The sequence below is a fragment of the Diadema antillarum genome, unplaced genomic scaffold, assembly GCF_040938485.1.
Source record: "Diadema antillarum isolate AM-2024a unplaced genomic scaffold, OU_Dant_1.0 scf00000066, whole genome shotgun sequence".
In the NCBI taxonomy this organism is placed as follows: Eukaryota; Metazoa; Echinodermata; class Echinoidea; order Diadematoida; family Diadematidae; genus Diadema; species Diadema antillarum.
The window spans coordinates 1,042,876-1,069,887 of record NW_027270955.1 but is presented as its reverse complement, the minus strand read 5'-3'; the positions used below and the strand labels follow the sequence as shown (position 1 = coordinate 1,069,887).

Here is a 27,012-nt window from a genome sequence, read left to right as displayed (position 1 = left end):
TCATCCGTCGCTGGATGTCATCAGCGTGTTACTCGATAGACGTGATGCCAGCAGGCACGCGAGGAGCAGGGAGACCAGAGGATGCGGACAATGGCCTGATCCGTTGCCGGAGAACCGTTGCCCTTTTCGCGGACTATCTGAGCTGGTGAGTGACCCTAGTAAAACAGCATGATGGGAAATCTTGATGATCGCTTCTGAGCTCTGCAGCTCTTGAGTGCTTTGATAGTCGCCGACAATAACCAAGTACTGTATTCATTTAAGACTTCACAATTCTTCTGTAATATGTTAAGTCTTTTATTTGACTACACTGCAATTTCCGCAGAAGTAAAATTCTGAAGCTAGCGGGTCATGGGTATAATGCATGGACAATATACACGAGTATTATTTAAATCATTCAATTTTACTCAATTCAATTCAAATTCAAATTCAAATTCAAATTCATATTCACATTAAATTCAAATTCAAATTCAAATTCAAATTCAAACATGAATCTAAATTAGATTCAAATTCAAATTCAAGTTCAAATTCAAATTCAAATTCTCACAAAACTGACAAAATAAGAACTTACCGAACTCTCTTGTAGTTGTCGACGACGTTGTTGTAATGTCTTCTGCAAATGCACACACATGATTCAGGACAAAAGTATAAATGAGACAGCATGGCATGTAAGGCGTAGGATTAAAAAAAATCATTTACTATAATACTAGGAATTTATTTCTATAGAAAATGAAGCAGGCAGCAACTCTGTTTGGCATCACAACAAGCGCTCAATGACGAAAATGCTATTCCTATTATCTGTCAATATTAATGCCAGAATGATGTTTACGCATTTCATTCTTTTGTGAGAAGTGGTTTAGGATTGCTTTGTAATGTTTGAGGAAAGATCATATATTGATGATGATAACAATAATAATAATAATAATAATAATAATAATAATAATAATAATAATGTCTTCTTTACCCAGGGTATATATAGTCTCTTTAGTGTTGCCACAGCGCCCCCACAAAATATGACTTTTGGGGTAAATGTTTCATCTATACCAGATAAGACGGCTGGTCAACCTTTATTCAGCTGCACTATCATAGGGCAGCTGGTCCTCCATGGGGACCAGTTGTATGAATAATTTTGAGTGTACTTAGGGCTGACCATGCACTTCCCTGGGATATGCACCCTGCTCTTTGTGATGAATGAATGAATGAATGAATGAATGAATGAATGAATGAATGAATGAATGAATGAATGAATGAAGGGGGATATTTTGGGTTGTGACTCTTCCACACACGGGACCTGCATCCGACAGACTGAGTGTTTTGGCTCTGATAGAGAGGACGGTATGATAACACACAACATTGCTCAGGAAAATCACTGGCACATGACTGGGCAGGGCTTCGAACCCGCGCCCGAACCCGAGCCAGCATGCGGTTGCAAGCCAGATACGGAACCGAATTAGCCACCTCGATACCCTTGTGTATTTTGTGCCCTTGTGTTGTTAATACGATGCGGGTCACTGGTATAGCTACACATTAAATAGCTAAATGCATGTATAAGAAAGACCTAGCTCCCTTTGAAATAATTTTGGAAAAAAAATCATAACACATTTATCTATTCTTGTATAGGAAGTTTATGTATACAAATTGTTGTAAAACAAAATGTATACATGTATCCATTCATCAAATTCAACATTATAATAGTAATAGGGGTCAATAAAATAATTGTAATGGTATGACGTAGGCCCTACATGAATCAAAATTAGTCAGAAGATATTTCCAACTGCACTGAAATCGAATCGGCACGAGCAGAAAGGAGAGAAAACATTTAAAAAGTGACGACATCAATTCATACTCACTCAAACCATGACAAAGCCTCCAATGATTGTGAAGCAATTCTTTACCATACAATTGCATGTAATCTGATACTTACGTCTACCTTATTTCTCTTTAATTTTATATACTAGACCAAACAAGGCAAGTATAAAACTCTTACCAGCGGCAGTAAGGAAAGTAGATGTTACGCAGTCCCCTTTGCCATAGCCGTTAATCGGACATACCTCTGCGCAGTACGTGCTGTTTCGACGCAGATTTCTCATTGTGTAACTCGTGACGTCACCGCCGACAATTGTTTCCATCCTTTCTCTTCGGTTCTTAACGGAACAGTCTTTGCGCAACTGGAAGAAAATTGAAGAATTTCAGGGCAAAATGGGCCAAGCGCCATTTTAAAACATTCTTACGCAAGTCCAAACTTAGATGAAGTGAAATAAAACTTTTCCAGTGATACGTCACCAGTAACATACAAGGAATATTTTTGAAGTTGTGATCTTAAATATAATATATTATTATATACATATATCAAAATATGAAAGTTCTGCGTCGGTGTGTCTAAATAGATACCAAGTGTAAAAACAGTCGTATAAACACCGCAGGAGCCAAAAAAATTGGACTGACGTTTCGGTCAAAGACCTTTATCAAAGACCTTATAAAGGTCTTTGACAGAAACGCCAGTCCAATTTTTTGGCTCCTGCGGTGTTCATACGACTGTTTTTACACTTTATATATATATAACACAACATCAAGAGCAACGTCTGCCTCCAGTCTAATTTCTTTCACTATAATTTGATTTGATTTGATTTGATTTATTGGTTTCTGTATCATCATTGTACATGCAAATTCATGTACATACATAAACATAAGTTGTTCACAGAATATTTTTTCTTCATTGCCTTTGCACAATGTACAGCAAAACGTACAACAAACATACAACAATTAATAATACAGTGGGGCTATAGTATAAGCGTCGCTTGATTATGATACATAATCATATATATCTTATCACTAGTCTTTCTTTATATTACAATCGCAGATAATATCTTAACCTAACAAGAATTAAAGGGGAAGGCTAGTAACTGATCAATGGGAATCAGTGGAAATGCTGGGAGATGATTGTTCCAATCCTTATGGGATTCATTCAACAGTTCATTGTATATCTATTGTTGTGTGAAAATTGTTTGCTTCAGAATGGTCTCATATTCAAGTAATGTGCAGTTTAATGCTTCCAGGTTAGCGTCCCTGGTCAGTGATGGAGCATTAATCTGCACATTACTTGAATATGAGACCGTTCTGAAGCAAATAATTTTCACACAACAATAGATATACAATGAACTCTTGAATGAATCCCATAAGGATTGGAACAATCATCTCCCAGCATTTCCACTGATTCCCACTGATCAGTTACTAGCCTTCCCCTTTAAGTTCGTTTTGAGATAGAACTCTAAAAATGCATAAGAAGAGATTTACAATGGCCACATGTGGTACGTTTCGCATATCAGACTTTTTCCATATATTTCATTTTTTAGATTTCGAAGCTAGACTTGTATTAGTATCATTGCTAAAACAAACAAACGAACAAACGAACAATATTTCGTCTTCTTGCATCAATAACATGAAAACATTGTGCTATCTTTAGAAGAAAAAAATGTAATCGGAATGGCGGTGTCTACTAAAAGTGTTTGTAAAACTTTTTTCACGAAATCTAACATTCTTCGCACGGAAGATCACAAAAATAATTTATTATTGTAAATACACTAGGATCCTTTTCATTTTTTTTTTGTGTGAGTAAGTTTGCGTGTGTAGTTTTAAAGATGTTAGGAGATCGTTGAGCTGTACTTTCAGGTCAGTTGCAGCATCGCATACATGTTTGTTTGTTTGTTTGTCTGTCTGTTTGCTTTTTACATTACTGAGTAAAAATCTGAAATATCCCCTGTGGTGTAATCATACAAAATCAATGTAGATCTATTGATATCTATATCAATCTCAGTAAAATTCGAATTATTTTCACTGAGCTACTAGTATGTATTGCAATCAACATACATTAGGAGAACATATGAACAGCGCCCCCTCTCTCCCGAAATGATAGTCACACACTGTAATAATTTCAATAGTTGAGGTAAAAACTAAGGGGAAAAGAAAGGAAAGAAATGAAAAACAGATTCCAATGTGAGTGTTGCAAGTGATACTAACCTCCCAGTACGAGACTGTGTATGATTCAATCGATATCCGGTGCGAGATACTTTTCTCTGCTGACCAGCGCAATTCGAAACGACGACTTGACGTTCCATTTCTTTTCGAAGTGATGACGGGCTTAAGAGGGCGCCCTGTATGAAAACGAGCGAGGGATGATGACGAAATCTAGTGAAATATTCAGGAAGCCGCCTTTGTAGGTCTACATGGTGTGCAGTTCAAAGCACAGCGAGAAAATAGGCGCATTAATACCAGCGATTAAACTCTGCGGTTTGTTTTCTAACTTTACGAAGTTACGATGAAGGTTGCCTAGCAACCTTGCAAAATTAAGCTCTAGAAATAATTTAATTGCAAACCGCAGTGCGAATTTTCTAACTTCGCGAAATACCAAGTGTAAATTGCAAACTTTGAAAAGTTTCTCTTTATGATACTAAGCTGCCTTAAAAAACTTCGGGTTCAATATAGAATCAAGAATCTACAAGACATGTAGCGCCATGCCAAAATGTATGTATATTTATTACCGGTCCGTAAGAAAAATTTCGAAGTTTCTGCGGTGAGAAAATGTATACACAAAACTTCGCGATTTTCTCGGCCTCGATTTTGAAAGGTTGCCAGCCAACTTTCATTTTATCTTCGCGAAGTTAGGAAAAGACAGCGAAGTTTCATCGCCAGTGGAAATTGAAGGACCAAAATTCGCGATTTCGAAAATCGCAAAAATTGGCAGTGCACACGGACAGTAAATATTGAAAATTTCAGAAAAATTAGCTGGCCTGTATTGCCAACCTTAGATTAGATTTCATTGGTCACAATTTTGTTTTGTTTTGTTTTTCTTTCCATCATCCAATGAAGACAAGCTCATACATACACATACTGCTTTAGTAGTTTGTAATAAAATGGAATGCAATAATAAAGCAGTACTACTCACTATACACGCACTAGAGGCGGATCCAGGAATTTTGTAAAGGTGGGAGAAAAAAAAATTTGGCGCTACTTACGGGTTTAAACAGCTGACAAGCAAAAATAAACAACAAAAATATAAATAAACAAACAAACAAACAAACAACCCCCCCCCCCTCAAAAAAAAAAGCAACAACAACTTCTGGTGAACAAAATTAAACGGGAGGGGGCAAATGCCCATTTTCAGTTATTTCTTTTTTATATCTTTTAAGGGACTGACGCGCGCTCGGTGCCCCCCCCCCCCCCCCCCCACAGAGCTACCAAGTCTCACGCATTCTGCGTGAGACTCAAGTATTTAGGGGCAATCTCACGATCTCACGCATGACACCCATTTTTCTCACGCATTGGGCCAAGTCTGCAACTTGGGCCTATGATAATGAGTATAACTCAAAAGATTAAAGTGATAGTCGCAAATGAAGGTATATTTCCCTTTTGTCTTTCAAAATAAGTAAAAAATTGTCACTTAAGTATGCACCTGATCCACCATTGAGAGCTAAAAATTGAAAAAGCTCCCTACCGTGAGAGGCCACAGGAGGGAAAAACCCCTCCCACACCCTCGCTCGCGCGAACATTCGCATGCCGAGATGCCGAGTCATGAAAATCTCACTCATAAAATCTTTTTGAACTTGGCATCCCTGCCCCCATCCGCCACTGCGCACACCATATCCCTTTCTTTGCCCGTCAAACTTACCAGAAATTACGAACGTTACATTCACTGATCCCAGGACGTTACTTGCGATGCAGGTGTAATTACCGTAATTTTTTTCAGGATTCAGGTCAATTATAACGAGCCTGTGGTAAATAATGAATACAACGCATAAAAGAAGGGAACAAGCCATAAATATTTCGAGTTTAAATCATAAGGAACAATGGTGGTAAATTGATTCTTTGAGAAATCATCGGAGTAAATACGGCTGAGAACGTGCTCAGACATAGCTCAATTTCTGTAGATTTCCCCATATCATAAAAAGACTCAAACAATATCCGTGGGGAGACAGTGATGCTACTACGTAGTAGATTATTTTGTCTGAACAATTGTCGTCTGAGATAGACAGAATAACAACACAAACTATACAAATCATTTCTTCCTGTAAATGTCGACTAAATGATTTGACCAGAGCCGCACTCCGATACCCTCCCCATCCGAATGAAATAAACTTCAATTCAAAATTACCCTACTTCTCTCCTTGACACTTTCATAAATTAAAAGATGCTATATGCTGCAGTCAAACCTGTCTATAGCGGCCACCCAAGGAAGGTGATAATGCCCGTTTTATACAGGTGGTTGCTAGAGAGGTTCTTGAACGTGACATTTCTCTTGGACGGAATTATTGATTTAGTGGCAGGTGGCCGCTAAAGACAGGACTGGTGGTCGGTAAGACAGGTTTGACTGTACGATACAAGGACAAAACTATGCAGTCTTACGATTTTCCCGATTCCAGTATCGGCTGAGAGTCCTTTAACCACATGAACGACGACGGATTTGGATTGGCGTGAACAAACTTGTCACATTCCAGATTTCGATAGCTCCTCTTTGAAGCACGCTTATCAATGGTACTATTCGTTGTCGTCGGTGGAACTACACACACAGAAGAAACAACATGAGAAGTAATATTTCTAATTTCTAATTCATTCTTTTTCCTCCGCATACCTACGTGATTCTATTCCCAAATACAATCCGACACGTTCATCATCAGATGCATTATTACTCCAAACACCCAGAGTAAAACATGGATGGGGGGGGGGGGAATCATGCTTTCTCCGATCCGTTATGGGACCAAAATTGTGGAATCACTCACTTAGTCAGTTTAAGCATCTGTCTTAAAGAAACTTTTAAATCCTAACTTATATAACGTATCTGTTCCTCTCACACTGAGGACTATAATACTGCAATATTTTGAAGTAATTCTATATCTACTATCACAACATCACTGATAAAATTATTTCAGTGGTTCAGTCCCTTATACCATTAACCTCACTATACTATTGTACTTCATGTACAACTACTTGTAAAACTGATATTACCGCTCTTACCACTTCTACTATCATTTCCACTACAAGAGGTATGCATACACGAACTTCAATTTATACTTCAATTTTTCTGCTACCACGAAATCTACTGCTACTACACTACTGTTATTTTTATTATTATTATCATTATTATTATTATCATTATTATTATCATTATTGTTATTTCTACTATTACGATTATTACTATCAATATCTTTTTTATCATTACAACAACTACTATTGCTTCTCTCGCTGTATTTATAAAAGACTCACGTTTAACAATCATTGATATTAACAGTTCAGGACACATTTTCTATGGACTACTACTATTGCTTTTACTACCTCTAATACTAATACATGTACTACTAATTTTCTTACTACTACTACTACTACTACTACTACTTCTAACATCACTTGCACTGCTACTACACTATTACTATTACTACTTTTACTATACTACTATTCCTAATACCATTACTATATATGACCATACTATTACTATTATTATTACTATTACTATTACTATTACTATTACTATTACTATTACTATTACTATTACTATTACTATTACTATTACTATTACTATTACTATTACTATTACTATTACTACCACTCTTCCTTTATTACTACTACAGCAACTGCTATTGCTTCTGTCGTTGTATGAAACTCACATTGAACATTCACATGAACAGTTCGGGACACATTTTTAATGGACAGATTGTTGCTTGCCACGCACTTGTACCAGCCACTCTTATGCCGAGTAATATTCGGGAGACGGAGGACGTTGGGGCGGCTTGAGTTGTCTGCCGAGGAAAAAGTTCAAAGTCCAAAGTTCAAAGTTGAAAGGTCAAATGTATTTTAATATCCATAAAAAACAGAGAAAATTCTATACAATGTATAAGCAGAACATATTTGTAATACTTGTAAAACCGTAAATTAACAAAATACAACAATGTAAATGATAATGAGCTATGTGAGTAACAAAATGAAGAAAATATAATTGTATTTTTCTTTAAAACATACATATGCATTATAGTAGTACAAATTAAATAAGGGTGGGAATGGAAATGGAGGGTCCCACTAAACAAAAATACAAAAGATACAATGCGGTAGATAATGAGCAAAGGGAAAGAGAGAGAGAGATGATGATAAGATGAAAGTAAATGGGCAATTCTATGAAAAATAAAATTTTTCCTAAAAATCATAAATCAGCAATAAGTTGAAAATACATGGGATGATACAGGGACAAAGTAAGTTTCAAGAGCTAGATCTTGTGTCAAGTTTGTTCATCAGAGTGGTTCTTTGATACAACTGAAGTATATTTAGACACTTAAAAAAACCGGGGACAATATTTTTGATATTGTGGTAAAAAACGCAAAATTTTTGAACCTCATTATTCAATCAACACTTCAGGATTTTTAGCCTTGTCTTAGACAAGAAATGTGTTGACTATTTATGAATATCAGGACTTCAAAAAGCTGACAAAATTGTAATGTCCGTAACGCTATACATCTGTGAACCTGAAAATAAATGCTAAATCTGTTCTACACAATAATCTACAACTTGAATAGGACTCAGCACTAAATTTTAACTTGATACTCAAATTCATAAAATTCTCAACACGTCCACATGGAGGTAAATAATCATGTTTAAAAAAGTAATGTCCGTAACGGCAGGTACTTTGTGTAATAGCTACTAAATGATTCGTTGTAACTTAACTCAGGTTGTAAACACTTCAGGATGACCGCTTTAGAATAAACTATAAATGGGTTTAGAATGATCATGCTGAGTTGTTGATATAAGCTCACAAAAGTCACAAAGAAAGGCTTAGATTAAAATCTAAATCCGTGTTATTACCGTATTTCAGTTGGTACATTGTTTTAAAAACAATCACAAATAGATAAGTATAAAGAAATAATAGAAGTTAGATAGTACAATAAAGTCAACCTGAGCATTTTACAGAGAGAGAGAGAGGGAGGGAGAGAGAGAGTAGAGAGTGTAGTACTCCTTTCAGCGCAAATGCACGTGAAACAAAGGGTCACAATTTCTTCTTCCGAAATTGAAAATAAGGTTTGTTAACTCGAAAGAGAAAAGCAGGTGCGTACTAACGATCCTCCCGAATATAGATGAACCTTATTTCATTTTTCGTTTTAACGAACCTTCGGAATAACGAATTACATCACCCAAATAAAGCTGACTATACAAACCAATTTTGAGGCGTCTGTAGGGTCTCGTCTTTCCGTGATACCAGGAAACTGTGGGGAAGGGTTCCCCCGTGACGTTACACTCGAGACTCACGTCGTCCGTTTCGTTGAAGACCAGGACATCTGGCGACATCGAGGAATAGTGTGGTGGTCTTTGCGGACCAATGCCCTCTATCCTTGCGGCGTCTAAATCGATCATTGCAAAACAATACCAATTTATCAGTCTTCGTATTGCGACTCCTGAACGAATACAATATTTATTTTTAGCTTGATCACCTTTTGTTTTTAGTCTTTCTGGGTGATTTATTGTCATTTTACTCTAATTTATTCAATTTGACTTTATTTTGTCTGATTTTTTTTATATATAAATATATAAATTTCACTTCGGCTTATATATCGTTTTGGTCATGTTAGCTTAACCTCATTCATTTGTTTATTCTATCTTACATTTTACAAGCGGTTTCCGTATGTACAATAACAAATAATTTTTGGAATAAACCTTTACAAAACATGGGAACATTAATAATTATCTAACATCTGTACTTTTCGTCACAGCAATAATCGTGCTTGGCAAAAGTTCATATCAAACTTTGCGTTTTCCCCATTTAAGCTAAAAGAAAATATCTTCAATCATTCATAGTATAATCACTGATAACCTATACATTAAGGAGACACTGACGCTATAGGGAGACAACTCTGAGTCTCCTTAACGTTTTTAACTACATCGTCATACGTCATTCAATCCATGCTTTACTGCTGACAACTCTTACTATGCACTGTCCATGCACTGTCTGCCATAAGCTGGATTCAGAGTTTATATATCATATCATATAATATACAATCAATCAGCATATCAGAAACTATGAAGACCTGTGAAAGTAAGAAAAAGAAAAGTTCAATGGTAAAGACTCATGACAAGAGCTAGCGGATTATCAAAGATCCCCCGGGACCCAATGGAAGAACAGAATCATTGTAATAATGAATGTGAAAATGGGCAATCTATCCATTTTGTAATCTTTCTTTGATTTATGTAAGATTTATGTGTTGTTCTGTGTACTTTTTGATGTGAAATGAAAAATAGATAAACAAACAAACAAAAACAAACAAACAAACAAACAAAAAACAAAAGACCATTCTCTACGAAGGTATAGCTAAGGGAGAGAAGGAGAAAGACGGACAGACAGAGAAAAAAAGGGGTCTCCCCACGAGACCGACACCCACGAGTCATACAGTCTACGAGTTTGACATTGGAAAAAAATGGTCCATGAGTTATGCAGCCCAAGAGCGTGTCAGGCCATGAGTTCGACAGTAGGCAAATAAACCCATGAGTTCAACACTAGGTATAAACAGTTCACGAGTTCGACAGATACAACACGGGGCTTAATGTGTCGTTCTCGTGGGCCTTGTATGCTCAGTGTCGAACTCACGGGCTGTAAAACAACTCGTGGGTTGTAATGACTCATGGGCTGCATGACTCGTGGGGGTCAGTCTCGTGGACGGATAGCATTGCCAAATGGACATCAGGGAAAAGCTTTGCCTCGACCCAAACCCTTGCTAATGATCGTCATGAAGGTGGAGATAGCTGGTGAAAGAGATCGACAGTGCAGTGCCCCTATAATGAAGACCCTGTCAGGGTTAAAGGCCCTCCGCACACCGAGCACGGTAACGACAACGGTCCGGTCTTTTGCTATAGTGTGCCAAGAGGCACCATGTCTGGTTCTGTTGCAATGTCACTTCCTCGCTAATAATTTTGTTACAAAATAAGAATTTCAATGGGCGATTTTGCTGCTCTTGATTTTGACATAAGCGTAACATTTTTTTTTTTTTGGGGGGGGGGGGTGATTTTGTGTCAGAATTATTGATTTTTCAAGAGAACCAGACATGGTTCCTTTTGGCACGTCACAGCAAAAAAAAAAAAAAAAAAAAAAAAATCATGATTTTGAAAAAAAGAAAAAAAAAGAAAACAGACCATTGCCATTAGCTTGCTCGGTGTGCCAAAGCAAGTCAAGGCAAACATTGGTACACACACACATATAGGCACGTACACACATTTTATACATGGGAAAACAACTTGTTTTTGACAATAGAAACAAACTTCATGAAATAAAAAAGGAAAGTATTATAACATTATAAACACAAAAGAAAATTTTATCATACATGTAGTGGCTTTTCTCGAATGGGTGTAGGCCTACATGAGAGTTGGTCGAAAGCTAGACACCTTGTGAGCATGCGTCCCCCACCCCACCCCATCGCTATTGTTGTGGGTGTGTGTGTGTTTCTGAAGTCTCGTGTAATGAGAGTGGTGTGTTTTAGCTTTACAACCTCTTGAGACGACAGAATTACGCACATTATGTACATAATAGCACGTTCAAAGATCAGCATTACGGTTTCATCTTCGCCGACTCTAAATTTCATGAAATATTCAGATGATGTCAACGAGAAGTAGGTTTAGGTCAATTTCGTCTGGACTAGTGACAGAAACAAAAATGTATTGAAAAACAAACAAATCGAACAAAACAAAGCTAAAGCAGAGATGGAGATAAATGACTGAGTACTGAGATGCCAGCACAAGACAGAGAAGGTCCTAGGCTATAGAAAGCGAATGACCAATCACGGAATCTTAAAGGACAAGTCCACCTTCATATACATAGGGATTGAGAGAATGCAGCAATATTAGTAGAACACATCAGTGAAAGTTTGAGGTTGCCTAGCAACGAGGAGATATCATGAAATAGGAAGGCTGGTCAGGGCCCTGTTTCATGAAGCTGTTCGCACGACTTTACCAACGATTTAGATATGGCAAGCCAAGTGGGTTTCCAAATCATTGTTATTAAAAAAAAACACGTTTTTAGTTGTATGTTTTGCCCCAATGTAGATGAAATGTTTATACAGTCGTACTTTGTCAAAACGCATGGAAAAAAATATGGGCACAATCATTGACACTTCATGCTCCATTCGGGCGTAAACAGAGGGACAGAGTGTTTTTTTTTTTTTTTTGGCTCTCACTACTAGGGCAGCAAGATTTGCATACAACATAAATAGACTCAGCCTGGGACTCGAACCCGAATCCATTCCACTGCAAGGAGGACTCCCTTCCGACTGAGCCACGTTCCTCACCGCCCTAATTGGGTATAGAAAGCTAATAAACATGAAGGCAGGTACTACGCATATCATAATTATCATTAGTATTTGATGTCGAAGTTGTGGTAGTAGTAGCAGCCGTATAACATTCCTTCATATAGTCATAGGACATAACAGATTCGATGTCGAATAGGATGGGAGGATTGCGGTTCTGAAAAGATGGAAATCAAAATTCTACAGGCATTGACAGATTCAAATCTCCGGATAAATTCGTCTTGTTTGGGACCTTCCCAACCCAAGGAAGAATTTAGGTGGTGCACCGCAACACTGTGCAAGCGTTTCGTCTCTCACCTTCACAAAACAAAACTTTCGCCTTACAAATCACATTAAAGGAGATCTGCAATGCGAATACATGTTGACTTGTATCGATTCACAATATCCTGATCATCACTTACGTATGTGACCAAAAGAAAAAAAAAAATGTCTTTACGTGATATTTATCTTAAAATGGGTTTTATTTATTTTATATAAATCATTTTTCATCTTATGCACACAATTACCTTCCCAACCAATCAAGATTCAGCCAATGACATCATCTGTCAATTACTGGTGAAGTACTCAAACAAAAGGCATTGGAATGCACCTTCCTGTATACAGATCGAACATAACCTGCATGCTTGCCTGCTGTGTCTTTTGTCAATCATAATTATTAGTAAGAAAGAAAGAGAGCAGGAGAGAGAGAGAGAGAGAGAGAAAGACGTTTTAATGGTGGTTCTGAGACTTAATGGCTTTAGCCATGGCCAGGTGATTCACAGACATTCTAGCATGTTTCCACAGATCCCAAAATTACTGCGGATGGATCTCCTTCTTCACGATGTAGAAATGACTTGACCTGCTTTGCAATGGGTGGATTTTTTTAAAGACAATAAACACGTCTTACCCTGCTGGAAAGAACACAGAGTAAACACAGTGTGAACACAGTGTGAACACAGTGTGAACACAGTGTGAGCACAGTGTGAACACAGTGTGAGCACAGTGTGAACACAGTGTGAACACAGTGTGAACACAGTGTGAGCACAATGTGAACACAGTGTGAAATCTCCTCTCACTGTTGAGTTCGAGCGTTTTAACAATGTGAACACACTGTGCATCATCCATTTACAGTGTGAAGCAGGTCATCACTATTAGGGCGGTGAGTTGGCTCAGTCGGTAGCGCGTCTGCCTCACGATAGTCTGGGTGCCAGAGGCTGAACCTTGTTTTACCGTCCATCCAATGTTTTTTGATGGTTTTACCCTATTTCGGGGGTGCTGAATCCGAATCCGGATGATGCAACTCTTGCATCCTTGAGGGTTTTGAGATATTCAAGATGGCCGCCAAGATGGCCGCCAAAACCGGAAATTCCCACGTATTTCCTTCTAAATGGTGAGATATTGAAAACAAGTGATGGTTTTACCGTATTTCGAGGGTGCTGAATCCGAATCCGGATGATGCAACTCTTGCATCCTTGAGGGTTTCGAGATATTCAAGATGGCTGCCAAAATGACCGCCCAAACCGAAAATTCCCACGTATTTCTTTCTAAATGGTATGAAATTGAAAAGAATTGATGATTCTCCCTATTTGGAAGGTGCTGAATCCGAATCTGGATGATGCAACTCTTGCATCCATGAAGTTTTTGAGATATTCAAGATGGCCGCAAAAATGGCTGCCAATTAAAACCGGAAATTCCCATGTATTTCCTTCTTAATGTTGAGAAATTAAAAACAATTGATGGTTTTACCCTATTTCGAGGGTGCTGAATCCGAATCTGGATGATGCAACTCTTGCATCCATGAAGTTTTTGAGATATTCAAGATGGCCGCCAAAATGGCCGCCAATTAAAACCGGAAATTCCCTCGTATTTCCTTCTAAATGTTGAGAAATTAAAAACAATTGATGGTTTTACCCTATTTCGAGGGTGCTGAATCCGAATCTGGATGATGCAACTCTTGCATCCATGAAGTTTTTGAGATATTCAAGATGGCCGCCAAAATGGCCGCCAATTAAAACCGGAAATTCCCTCGTATTTCCTTCTAAATGTTGAGAAATTAAAAACAATTGATGGTTTTACCCTATTTCGAGGGTGCTGAATCCGAATCTGGATGATGCAACTCTTGCATCCATGAAGTTTTTGAGATATTCAAGATGGCCGCCAAAATGGCCGCCAATTAAAACCGGAAATTCCCACGTATTTCCTTCTAAAAGGTGAGATGTTGAAAACAATTGATGGTTTTACCCTATTTCGAGGGTGCTGAATCCGAATCTGGATGATGCAACTCTTGCATCCATGAAGTTTTAGAGATATTCAAGATGGCCGCCAAAATGGCCACCAAAACCGAAAATTCCCACGTATTTCCTTCTAAATGGTGAGAAATTGAAAACAATTGATTTTTTTTACCCTATTTCGAGGGTGCCCCCTGGATCAGAATCTAGATGGTGCAACTCCTGCATTGTTGAAGATTTTGAGATAGTCAATATGGCCGTTAAAATGGCCGCCCAAAACGGAAGTTCCCATGTATTTCCTTCTAAATGGTGACAATTTGAAAGCAATTGGTGGTTTTTATCTTATTTTGAGTGTGCTGAATCCGAAGCTCAGGATACAACTCTTGCATCCTTAAGGGTTTTGAGGTGATAAAGATGGTCGCCAAAAATGACCGCGAAAAACGGAAATTCATATGTAGAACCCCTATTTCCTTCTAAATTGTGTAAAATATAAAACAGTTGATGGTTTTACACTATTTTGAGTTTGCTGAATTTGAAGCTCCAGTATACAGCTCTTACCTCCTTGAGGGCTTTGAGATAATAAAGATGGCCGCCAGAATGGCCCCTAAATGGCCGTCAAAAACGAAAATTTCCATGTGAGCCCTATATTACCTTCTAAATGGTGTGAAATTGAAAACAAGTGGCGGTTTCACTCTATTTCGAGGGTGCTGAATCCGAACCTGGTTGATGCAACTGTTTTGAGCTGTCCAAGATGACCGCCAAAATAACTGTCAAAAATTGGTAAATTTTAGGCCCTATTCAGCACCCTCGAAACTTGGTTGTTGAAATTCGTCCATTCTTTAGGGTTTTTAGACGTCCAAGATGACAGCCAAAATAAGTGGCAGAAATTCCAATGTCAATATATTTTTTCTTAATGGTAAAATTTTTAAAATAAATTGATGGTCTTACCCTATTTCGAGGGTGCTGAAGGTCTTTGAAGGTTTTCGGACATCTATAAATGTCCTGTATGAACGGAAACTCCTTAACATGTTCATATACTGAAATGGTGAAGTATTGTGCTCCAACGCGAAGCGGGAGATTAAACCCATGCAGGGTGAAAAGCAATAATTCGTATTCTTGAATTCAACTCAGTTGAGCGAATTTGTCAAATCAGCCAAAATATTTTGAAAGTCAAAATGACTTTCACAATGGTATTGTAATATACTGAGATATTCCGATATGTCTCAAACGGAACTTTAACACGTACTGGAAAAAAGAAGAAGTGATATTGACATCATACTGAAACGTACAAACGCAAAGAAAGATACGATTGAAAATGTCTTTATGCATAATTGTTATGAAATAATACTTGTGGTCTCCAATAATATGGCTCCATAGATGTAAAGTTAATCCTTTTCGGCTATCAATAGAGTAAAATTAAATTATGGCATGTTGGTATTTGGTGTTGAAACTTGTCTTGTATTCTCTTGAGTCTCGCCTCGTATTCTTGTGAAACTTGTCGCATATTCTGATTAGGTCATTGGAAATGGTTGCATCCATGACCACTATAGTAGATATCAATAAGGGTAATTTCAAAAGCACTCTGAGCGATTATGATATTCGTAAGTACTGGATTATCAACTATTACCTTCCATGCTGTCGTTTGATTTTTATTTAGTTTTTTTTTCCAAGGCGCGTTACCTGTGATTTGTCCGTCCCCTCGTATGTGTTTGTAATAGATTATATATACATATATACATACGTAATGTTACATCATATTGAAGAAAAAATTGAAGCATAACAATAAAAATGTCCCACTCGTGTCTTCAACAATGTCATCAAGACCACCAATATAAATCAAATAACCAATTTGAGTGTTCATGGATAAAGAGATTAAAAATGCTCATGGATTAAGGCAGGTAATGTTGGGTAATTTCAGTACACTTCTCTACATCACTATCACAATATGATTAAGATGAACATGTCTTGTCCATTAATTGTTAGTGTTCAAAACTTATCCATTATATGTAGATGAAACAGTGTAATCTTGCAATTATTCAACCGCATCTGTAGTCTTGAAGGGTTAATTATTGCTGGCACACTTGTATCGTACCAACTCAAAGATATCCAGTACAGCTGGTTTCACTGTATATACAGCAAGTGCAAACTGTGCCATTGACGAAGACCATCAATTGTTATCAATTTCTCACCATTTATGAGAAGGAAATACATTGGAGTTTCCGTTTCGGCGGCCATTTTGGCGGCCATTTTGACTATCTCGAGGTGCATCATCCTGATTCGGATTCAGCACCCTCGAAATAGAGTAAAACCATCAACTGTTTTCTATTTCTCACCATTTAAAAGCTAATACATAGATATTTCCGGTTTTGATTGGCGGCCATTTTGGCGGCCATTTTGGCGGCCATTTTGGCGGCCATTTTGGCGGCCATCTTGAATATCTCAATACCCTAAAGGATGCAAGGTTTGCATCATCCAGACTCGGATTTAACACCATAGAAATAGGGTAGATCCATCAATTGTTTTCAATTTCTCACCATTCAGAAGGAAATACATGGGAATTTCCGGTTTTAATTGGCGGCCATTTTGACGGCCATCTTGAATATCTCAAAAACTTCATGGATGCATGAGTTGCATCATCCAGATTCGGATTCGGCACCTTCCAAATAGGGAGAATCTTCAATTATTTCCAATTTCACACTATTTAGAAGGAAATACGTGGGAATTTTCGGTTTTGGCGGCCATTTTGGCGGCCATCTTGAATATCTCAAAATCCTCAAGGATGCAAGATTTGCATCATTCAGATTCGGATTCAGCACCCTCGAAATAGGGTAAAACCATCAATTGTTTTCAATGTCTCACCTTTTAGAAGGAAATACGTGGGAATTTCTGGTTTTGGCGGCCATTTTGGTGGCCATCTTGAATATCTCAAAATCCTCAAGGATGCAAGAGTTGCATCATCCAGATTCGGATTCAGCACCCTCGAAATAGGGTAAATCCATCAATTGTTTTCAATATCTCACCATTTAGAAGGAAATACGTGGGAATTTCCGGTTTGGGCGGCCATTTTGGCGGCCATCTTGAATATCTCAAAACCCTCAAGGATGCAAGAGTTGCATCATCCAGATTCGGATTCAGCATCCCCGAAATAGGGTATAACCATCAAAAAACATTGGGTGGACGGTAAAACAAGGTTAGGCCCAAAAAGTGGCTTTGGCACCCAGACTACGATCACGCGGCCCGGGTTCGAACCCGAGTCTGGACCGAGCAATGTTGTGTGTAAGCATACCGTCCCCTCTAGCAAGAGGCAAAACACTCTGTCTCTCGGATAGGACATGAAATGGAGGTCCCGTGTATGAGAGAGTAACAACTCATGCACGTAAAAGATCCCGCTTCATTCATTCATCGTAAAGAGCAAGGTGATTAACCCGGTGAAATCTAACTGGACCCCATGGAAGACCAGCTTAACGTAGCTGAATATGGGCTATCCAGCCATCTTCTCAGATGGAAAATGAACAAACAAACAAACAAACTCTCTGTGAAAAACCAAACCACAGTGTGAAATCATCTTCACACTGTTAAATTCGAGCGTTTCGTTTTCACATAGCCGACTATGTGAACACATTGTGAACACACTGTAGTGAGACACTGTGTTCTTTCCAGCAGATATATACATGATGATTATGTGTATCATACACATAAATCATTTTTCTTTTCATTCAACGCCCTGTTTTTCCTGCATAACTCCTTGTCATAGCTACTGACAAAAACTAGCACAGCGTATAACCTATACTTATTTTTAGGAAAGACGAAGATATAGTTCACTTACTCCGCACGTTACCCGTTAATAATTAACTAGCATACCGTGTCCAAAACACCTCCTACTTTTTACCCTGTCTAACGGCCCTTGATCAACGCTCAAAATAACCCGTGCCAAGCTATGAAAGCCAAGTCAAAGAGAAAAAGGGAAAAGATGGTCATCTGAATCATTTATCATAATGAGAGATGGGGTAATCCAGTTCAAGCTTGTCGCATGGGGTCTGAATTCAATATCAGTTTCTTAGAGGCTGACAATGAGAAATTATGGTTGTGGCTACACCCGTCTATTCCCTTTTGAAAATGTTCAGCCGCGGCATGCGTTGTGACAACTCGGGAGCAGTGATACAACTGGGACGAAGTTCAGTCAAAATCCCGCCAAAACCAAATGGGACAGGGTGAAAGCAACAATTCATAATGATGTTATAAGGGGATGGCTAGTAACTGATCAGTGGGAATCCGTGGGAATGCTGGGGAATGATTGCTCTCCAATCCTTGTGGGATTCATTTAAGGGTACACTATATGTCTATTGTTGTGTGGAAATTATTTGCTTCAGAATGGTCTCATATTCAAGTAATGAGCAGTTTAATGTTTCCAGGTTAGCGTGCCTGTACAGTGACGGGACATTAAAGTGCACATTACTTGAATATGAGACCGTTCTGAAGCAAACAATTTTCACACAAGAAGAGATACATAATGTGCTCTTAAATGAATCCCACAAGAACTGGAACAATCATCCCCTAGCATTCCCACTGATTCCCACTGATCAGTTACTATACCATCCCCTTTAACGTAGAACGCTCCAAAAAGAATGATTGTCCTTGATGCATTACGGAATGCGATATAGCTGCGTGTTTACACGGGGCGCCAAAACATTTTCTTTTTTTTAAATCCTAGGTCTGCTTTCTGATATTCTCAACTTCCATTCATTCCAAAAATGAAGTGGTGAATCAACATTTAAATTATTGTCACTTCTCCAAACTTTTCGTATGTTTGATTAAACACTCAGAATGTTGGATATACCATTTCTGATATGGTAGTTAGACTGAGTGCTAAATCTACCATTCTGAATGTTGAATTGAACATTTTACCAAAGGTTGAATGGGTGACAACATTAAAAATGTTGATTTTAAACCATTTCAATTTCAGAGTGTTGTAAGACAAACATGACGAGTGAATTATTTGGTCATACAAGTATAATGCCACTCCTGGGGGACATTTCACGAAGCATTTTAGTCGGATATTTTTCTGACAAACTGTTATAAGCTTCTGAAATCCTTGCATCTGATTGGCTGAGGGCAAGTTTAAAACGCTTTATGAAATGCCCCCCCCCCCCCAGATCATGATACAAGGATAAAGAAAGAAGGTTCTCCCAAAAAATAAATAAACAAAAGGAGAAGGTGAAAAAAAGTTACGTGCGTTTTACACGTGGACCTGATGAACACTGAAGGCAGAACGGCATGGACGAGCGTAATTTTACAATGGAAACACTGGATGAAAATGTATCTGTAATGTGTTTACTCTGTGCTCGTCACAAGTATTGCGTGCATGCATGCGTGTGTGTGTGTGACTGTGTGTGTGTGTGTGTATGTGCGCGGGGGCGTGCATAATTGCATATATAATGCTATATATATATATATACATATATATATATATATATATATATATATATATATATATACATACATATATATGTGTGCGTGCGCGTGTGTGTGTGGTGTGTTTGTTCAATGAAATACATATAATCTCCTTAAAAGCAGCTGAAGATTAATATGCCCAGATGCCAACATTTGGTTATCACCCACTGACATCTTTACAGTTACGTCACGCTTCTCCATAATTTATACTATTAAAACTAGACGCTTCGATTGAGTCGTGACTCTATATAGGAGAATCCGTTGTTGTTGCTGTTGTAGCATTCTTATTAAAATATCCGTATGACCAAAAAAAAAAAAAAACAGTAAAACATTATATCTTGAGACGGGGAGGCATGTGCAAAATGCAAGGCCGCCCTGCTAAACGAGGTCATAACACCTCTGCGAATGTTTCCGACATTTGTCTCACCGCCTACCATCCCAACTATTACCCAATATCTCCAACTCCCCCCCCCCCCACCTTCCCACTTTAATACAGAATGAATGCGTATGCACCTCCTTCTCATTTGCGTGCACGTTCTCTATAAAGTTTCAGACGCCATGGAGACGTGCATCGCAATCTAAAATCCTGAATGTCCCCCAATGGCAATTTCAACGAAAGCAGTCCCTGCTCCAGAAAAGTTTGGCCCTCGACAGTTTATAAACTTGGTGATAAAATCGTGACATCCTAACATGCGAACAATGTGGAAGATTAGAACGAAATCTTTAGAGATTCCCTCACATACACTACGCAAATACAAACAAGACCCGCAATCGCTGTCGGGTATTTCAAGGAAAATTTTTACTTAAAACTAATTTCCTGAGCCACTCCCCGTTTCCTATGTATGCACCATAACATTCTGGGATTTTCCTTCTCTTGTTTTGTTTTGCTTTGTTTTGTTTTCCAGGTAGGTTGCCTTGTATGAAAATGAAAAAACTGTAGAAATTTCAATTCAGGATGTGTATGATGGTAATTCCGCGCTTTAAAATCACATTAGAACACACCATTAAATGACGTCATCAAGATAAATGAACTTTGAAGTGAGCAATCCTTCGCGGGTCATTGAATAATCATTGGAACTGCCAGCTCCTTCAGAAGGAATAGGTGGAATGGTGTGAAATCAAAGGGACATCGCCCCTTCCTTTTCACCCATTTACGCTTCCCGTCTTTATAGACAAAAACTGGGTTCTGCGGAAACCGCCGACGAACAAGTTTTAGATATGCCCCGCCTAAATAGAATTTGCGGCTGATTAGCGGTACATCCAAGCTAGGTGTCTGCTACATGTTCGGAGCAAAGGCCGTAAATTATGGAGCGTCTCGCGTGCTGCATACATTTTAAATGATATTGCTTGTAAAATAAGACATTGATATTTTTGCAGGGGCTAGCTGTTTATTTTTCACCTCATTGTAACGCAAGTTAATAAGCTAATCATTTTACGTGTCAATCTATTCTGCAGGGAGCGAGTGTCACCTTCTTCAATTTTCTTTTCCGCTTTTCATACTTTTTTTTGTTGCTTCCATGACTTCCGAAATGAACGTGAGGGTTTAGATACAGTATGGCTAGCCCGCAGCGCACTGGAAATTGAGAGAGAGAGAGAGAGAGAGAAAGAAGTAGAGAAAGAGAGGGAGATAAAGAAGGAGTTCATGTGCTTTGAATGCGTGCTATACATGTATACAGCGAAGGACTGGTACCCGCGTGCACAATAGACACTCCCACACATTAAATAAACATTCATGTTAGATGCACGCTGCTGCAATCAAGAAAGAAACAAAGAATAATAATACAACCCATATGATTAATCTTTCATTGGAGCTACACACACACACACACACACACACACACAACACCCTCACATACATACATACATACATACTCAAAACAAAGAGTGTGATTTAAAACAAAACTAAAGATCTCTTATAGTATATCTAACTTGATGATAGTCACCGTATACGAGAATCCCCGTGCATTCTTACTTCTTCAAATGTATCAGTTTTTCGGTTACAGCTCGTTATTCCGAAGGTTCGTTATTCCGAAGGCTCTTTATTCCTAAGATTCGTTATTCCGAAGGTTCATTGTTCCGAATTTCATTGACAGATTAACCAATCTTCGGAATAACGAACCTTCGGAATAACGCCACAAATTTTCGAATTAACGAACCCTTTTTCATTTTCGGATTAACGAACCTCTAGGTATAGGGAATTTGCGTGTTTCGGATTAACGACCCTTCGGAATAACGACCCTTCATGATTGTTGTCTATTAAAGCTTCATGTGCATTACGTGCGCATGTGGAAAAAATGAACGCCTGGACATAAACTTTACAAAATACCCGCTTTCATACCCAGCATGAGCACAAATCAAGAAAGCACATTATGAAAATGTGATACTATAGTAATGAGATCATAATGATGGGGCACATCTATAACATCATGAGACATCAAAATCATTTACCATCTAACAGGGTTTTCATCGGCGGACGCACTATTTTATCGGTAACAGGCTAAATTACAGCAATCTTCGTCTTACATTGGGTTATATTGTACCATTACATATCAACTCTGCGGGATACTCGTTTCTCTCTCTTTTGGAAAAAAAGGGGTACAAAAGTCAAACATTCGAAAGAGAAAATATAAAAGAAAATTATGTATAATCACTCTTGGCCACATATGTCAAGAGAAAATTGTCGGCTGTACTGTATGATGCCCCGTGCAGTGAGACAACTCAGTTCATTTCAATCCCATTCAATTCAATTTTATCGTCCATTTCTTGAAATTTGGTTTGTTTGCGTCCATACCAATTACATCGGTGCATGCATCGAATGAATACAAACATCCTGCTATATAAGCGACGAATTCACATGAGGAACGTGTTAAAAACTAAGATTGCTAATGAGAACAAATCATCTGCGTCGATTGCTCATGGTAGAACTGATGAAAAAAAAATATGAAAAAATGCATAAATATACTATTATACGAATAATTTTTGGTCAATATCTTGCATTGCTCAAGAAACATTCCTGAATTATGACATACAATATGATGTTCCCCACTTACACACAAACACACACACACCTTCAGAAAAGAGATGTATGCTTTCGTCGAAGTAATATGAGCTTTTCTCAGAATACCAAGAGTGCAGCGAGACTTTACAATAGACCAGTCACGTTCAGATAAGGAAAGAGAGCTTAAAAAACCAGCAGAGCTCGTACTCATTTCAATTCAACATGTGACGCGGTTATCATTTAGCATTCCACCACTTAACCTAACATGACTTCTATTCAGCATGTAACACGTGTATTATTGTTATTTTTTTTTATTTGTTTCTTCTTGCTGGTGCGAGCTAATTCTCTACATGCAACAAACTTTTAAAAAAAATTCGTTCATAGCACTGAAATCTATCCACTCTCTTTGGAAGGAATCTCATGAGTACGTCAAACCTTCGTCAACAACACTTATCACATGAATTTTGTCAACTTGTTATGCCGGATCACGCTCGATAGCCAGTATTTAACAATGATGGTGTGCATTTTTAAGTCGGCGACTTGACAAAACCCATAGAATAGTGGCCTTGTAGCATGTGGGAGCGCGCGAATGGGGTCATCCCACTAGACCGACACCATACGAGTCATACAGCCCACGAGTTCGACATTGAAAACAGGTCCATGAGTCATACAGCTCACGAGTCATACAGCCCACGAGTTCGACATTGAAAACAGGTCCATGAGTCGTACAGCTCACGAGTCATACAGCCCACGACTTCGACATTGAAAATAGGTCCATGAGTCATACAGCTCACGAGTCATACAGCCCATGAGTTCGACACTTATAGGTAAAAACAGCCCACAGATACAACACGGGGCTTAATGTGTCGGTCTCGTGAGCCTTGTTAGCTTAGTGTCGAACTCATACCATGGCTGTATGACTTGTGAGCTGTATGGCTCGTGGGCTGCATGACTCGTGGGTGTCGGTCTCTTACACCCGCGCGAATGCACCTGCGATACATGATTTGAAGAGTGGCCTCGTACGATTATGGTCCATGGGAACGATGAAGCATTCCATAACCCCTCATAGATTAGTTCATTGAACACTCAGTGCATCCTCCATGGGTGTTTGCTTCTTTACTCTTTACTTCCTGGACAATGATAAATTTGTTTGTGCTACTTTTATCAAATCTGCAAGAAATACTGCTTCATCACAATGAACTTCAAGTGAAAAATGAAAACACATTATATGAATTGTGCTGAATTGCTGTATATGCGAAAGGGACAACCTATTCAATATTTTTTCTCTCTTTTTTTGGAGGGGGGGGGGGGGCTTGCATTTAGAAAGTACAAAAGGAATTTATTGAATTACTTAGCTAATGCCTTCGCATTTGGGAATCACTCCGCCAGCTCATAGAAGTATTCAATACTTCAATGATTGTTACAGCATTAGCTACCTCTACTTTCTTTTTTAACATACAGTGTCGTTTATGAATATTGGTTCGGGTCGTAATGGGGAAGGAATTCTTTGGAACATGGTGAGACAATCGAGGTTTTTGCTGATTTGAGATTCTATCTCGTATTGTGTTCTGCAGGGAAACTAACCATGATGTAGCGATCTTTTAACTCCACGGCGATCGTCTCGCCTCGTTGGATTGTTGGAAACAGACTTCGACAAGAAATAGAATACAATCACCGAAATCCCTACTCGTGCCGCAAAACCACACGCTTGCCGAAAATCATGCTAGGCATAGTCGGTACTTTAAAGGAAAACTTCACATCTCATTTTTCATGATCGAGTTATAACGTTCAAATCAGCGAAATTAAACGAACGGCAAAGTTTCTTTGAAATCGAAAACAATGTCACGAGGTTTCTAAATTTCCTTACGTTTGCAGTGAATAGTGTTAGTGACCACAAAGTATTGAATATGGTAAACGATGATGTCACTGCCATGAAAGCGTTACATTGATTTGGGAACACAACATTGTTGGGAAACTTTCTCTTTTTTTTTGCCAGTGATTCAGGAGCTACAGTGCAATTTTAAATGGGACACACGACAGGAATTTGCCATGTTTATTAACTTATGATTCTTATTCTTCAAACACATTCTATAATTTACATAAGCATATCTGAAGAGTTTCGTCACAAAGTGGGTAAGGCACCATTTCTAAATATTTTTAAGTAAATTCATCATCACTCGAACAAAATAAAATCTTTCCAGCCACACCTCGTTGGTTGTATAACAGGAAAATATTTTTTTTTCTTGAAGTTATGATTGAAAATATCCTGTTTTCTTTTTATTTCCTATGTTTTAGCAGGTTTACCAGAAAATAGTAATTATGCCAAATTGACGAGAAGGGAATAAACTCACACATTGCAATCAAACTCTGTATAAAGCATATATACCGTGTGTGTATATATATACATATATAATATATGTATATGTAGATATAATATATATATTCATCATATACATATAAATATATATATATGTATATATATATATATGTATATATATGTATATATATATATATATATGTATATATATGTATATGTATATATATATATATATACATCATATACATATATATATATATGTAATATATATATATATATATATATATATATATATACACATACATACTATATGTATATATTTGCCCGATTGTAATAAAACTTTTTGGTTGAATTTTTTTGGTTTGATTCAATGAAATAGAGTCACTTTAAAAAGAAAGACTGGAGATGCACTTTAAACATTATGCTCTGATATTCCTCCGGCGAATATGATACCGCATGGACATGGCTATGCACTTTTGAGGTTATCATGAGGCGAGGCTCAAGATTGTGGTGGGAGTTCTGTAATCCTTGACACGCTTTTCGTCAACCATTCCGACAACCTTTTTGGGGTAACCTTGAGGGTATAATGTTATACACACACACACACACACACACACACACACACACATATATATATATATATATATATATATATATGTATATATATGCCTATATATATGCATATATATACATATATATATATATATATATATATGTGTGTGTGTGTGTGTGTATGTCATTGTTATTGTTATCATTACTGTTATTTTTGTTGTTATTATCATTATTATCATTATCATTATCATCGTTATTATAATTATTCTACGCATTGTCATCCGAAGATAAAACATAGCTTCAATGATAGAAATAATAATTGTTTTTGGATTGGCTGTTACTACTTACAAAAAGAGGGACAAATCCAAGAATAGATGAACGAACAAAAGCAAAGGAGAATAAAAGAGAAGCGAGAAGAATTAAAGAATATCATCCCCTTTTTTGTACCCGTGGAAAGTGACATGATTATTTGGCTCAGCTTCGAGCAAACCACGATATAGAAAAAGTGTGAGTTTCAAGTACAAACTGAAAAGATGCCGAGGTACGGCATTCTTATCACTCCTTTACTCTCGGTTGCGGAAACAAGTTCTACATACAAATAGACAAACATACATGCTACATAAGCTTGCATACATACACACACACATGCATTTTCACTCAACACTTGAATGTTTATTCACATTTCCATTACACGTACATGTGTGTGTGTGTGTGTGTGTGTGTGTGTGTGTGTGTGTGTATACATAATTATGTATATATAAACGAGTTTAATAGTCAAACCTGTCTATAGCGGCCAACCATAGGAGACAAAAAGTGGACATTATAGACATGTTGCCGCTATAACAGGGGCTTTAACATGGCTTTTTGCTCAGAGGGGAATTGGTTTTAGTATAGCTGTATATCTACGGCAGGTGGCCGCTATAGACAAGTGGCCGCCGAGGCAGGTTTGATTGTACATTTTATATGTGATCGCACATATTGATTATAATGTAGGGCCTACTCACATTGTACGTTGACATTGTAGAACAGGTCCAGGTCCTTGATGAATATGCCAGAAGAGGATTTGATGGAGCAAGCGTACCTTGCTGCTTGGTACCTCCTAATGGATGAGAACTGCAGATCTGCCCGTTGGGTGTAGTTCCCCGTTCGTTCCACCAAAACGCTCAT

At 38.0% G+C, this 27,012-nt stretch overlaps 1 protein-coding gene across 1 annotated transcript; it reads right to left on the bottom strand.

The window, feature by feature from the left end:
- LOC139716498 (neuronal growth regulator 1-like) lies at positions 1–27,012 on the bottom strand. Its single transcript, XM_071628040.1, has 4 exons — positions 26,850–27,012; positions 9,189–9,371; positions 7,653–7,784; positions 1–155 (listed from the first exon to the last, which is right to left on the bottom strand). Exons 1-4 carry the CDS (start codon positions 27,010–27,012, stop codon positions 1–3), a joined length of 633 nt encoding a protein of 210 aa, XP_071484141.1.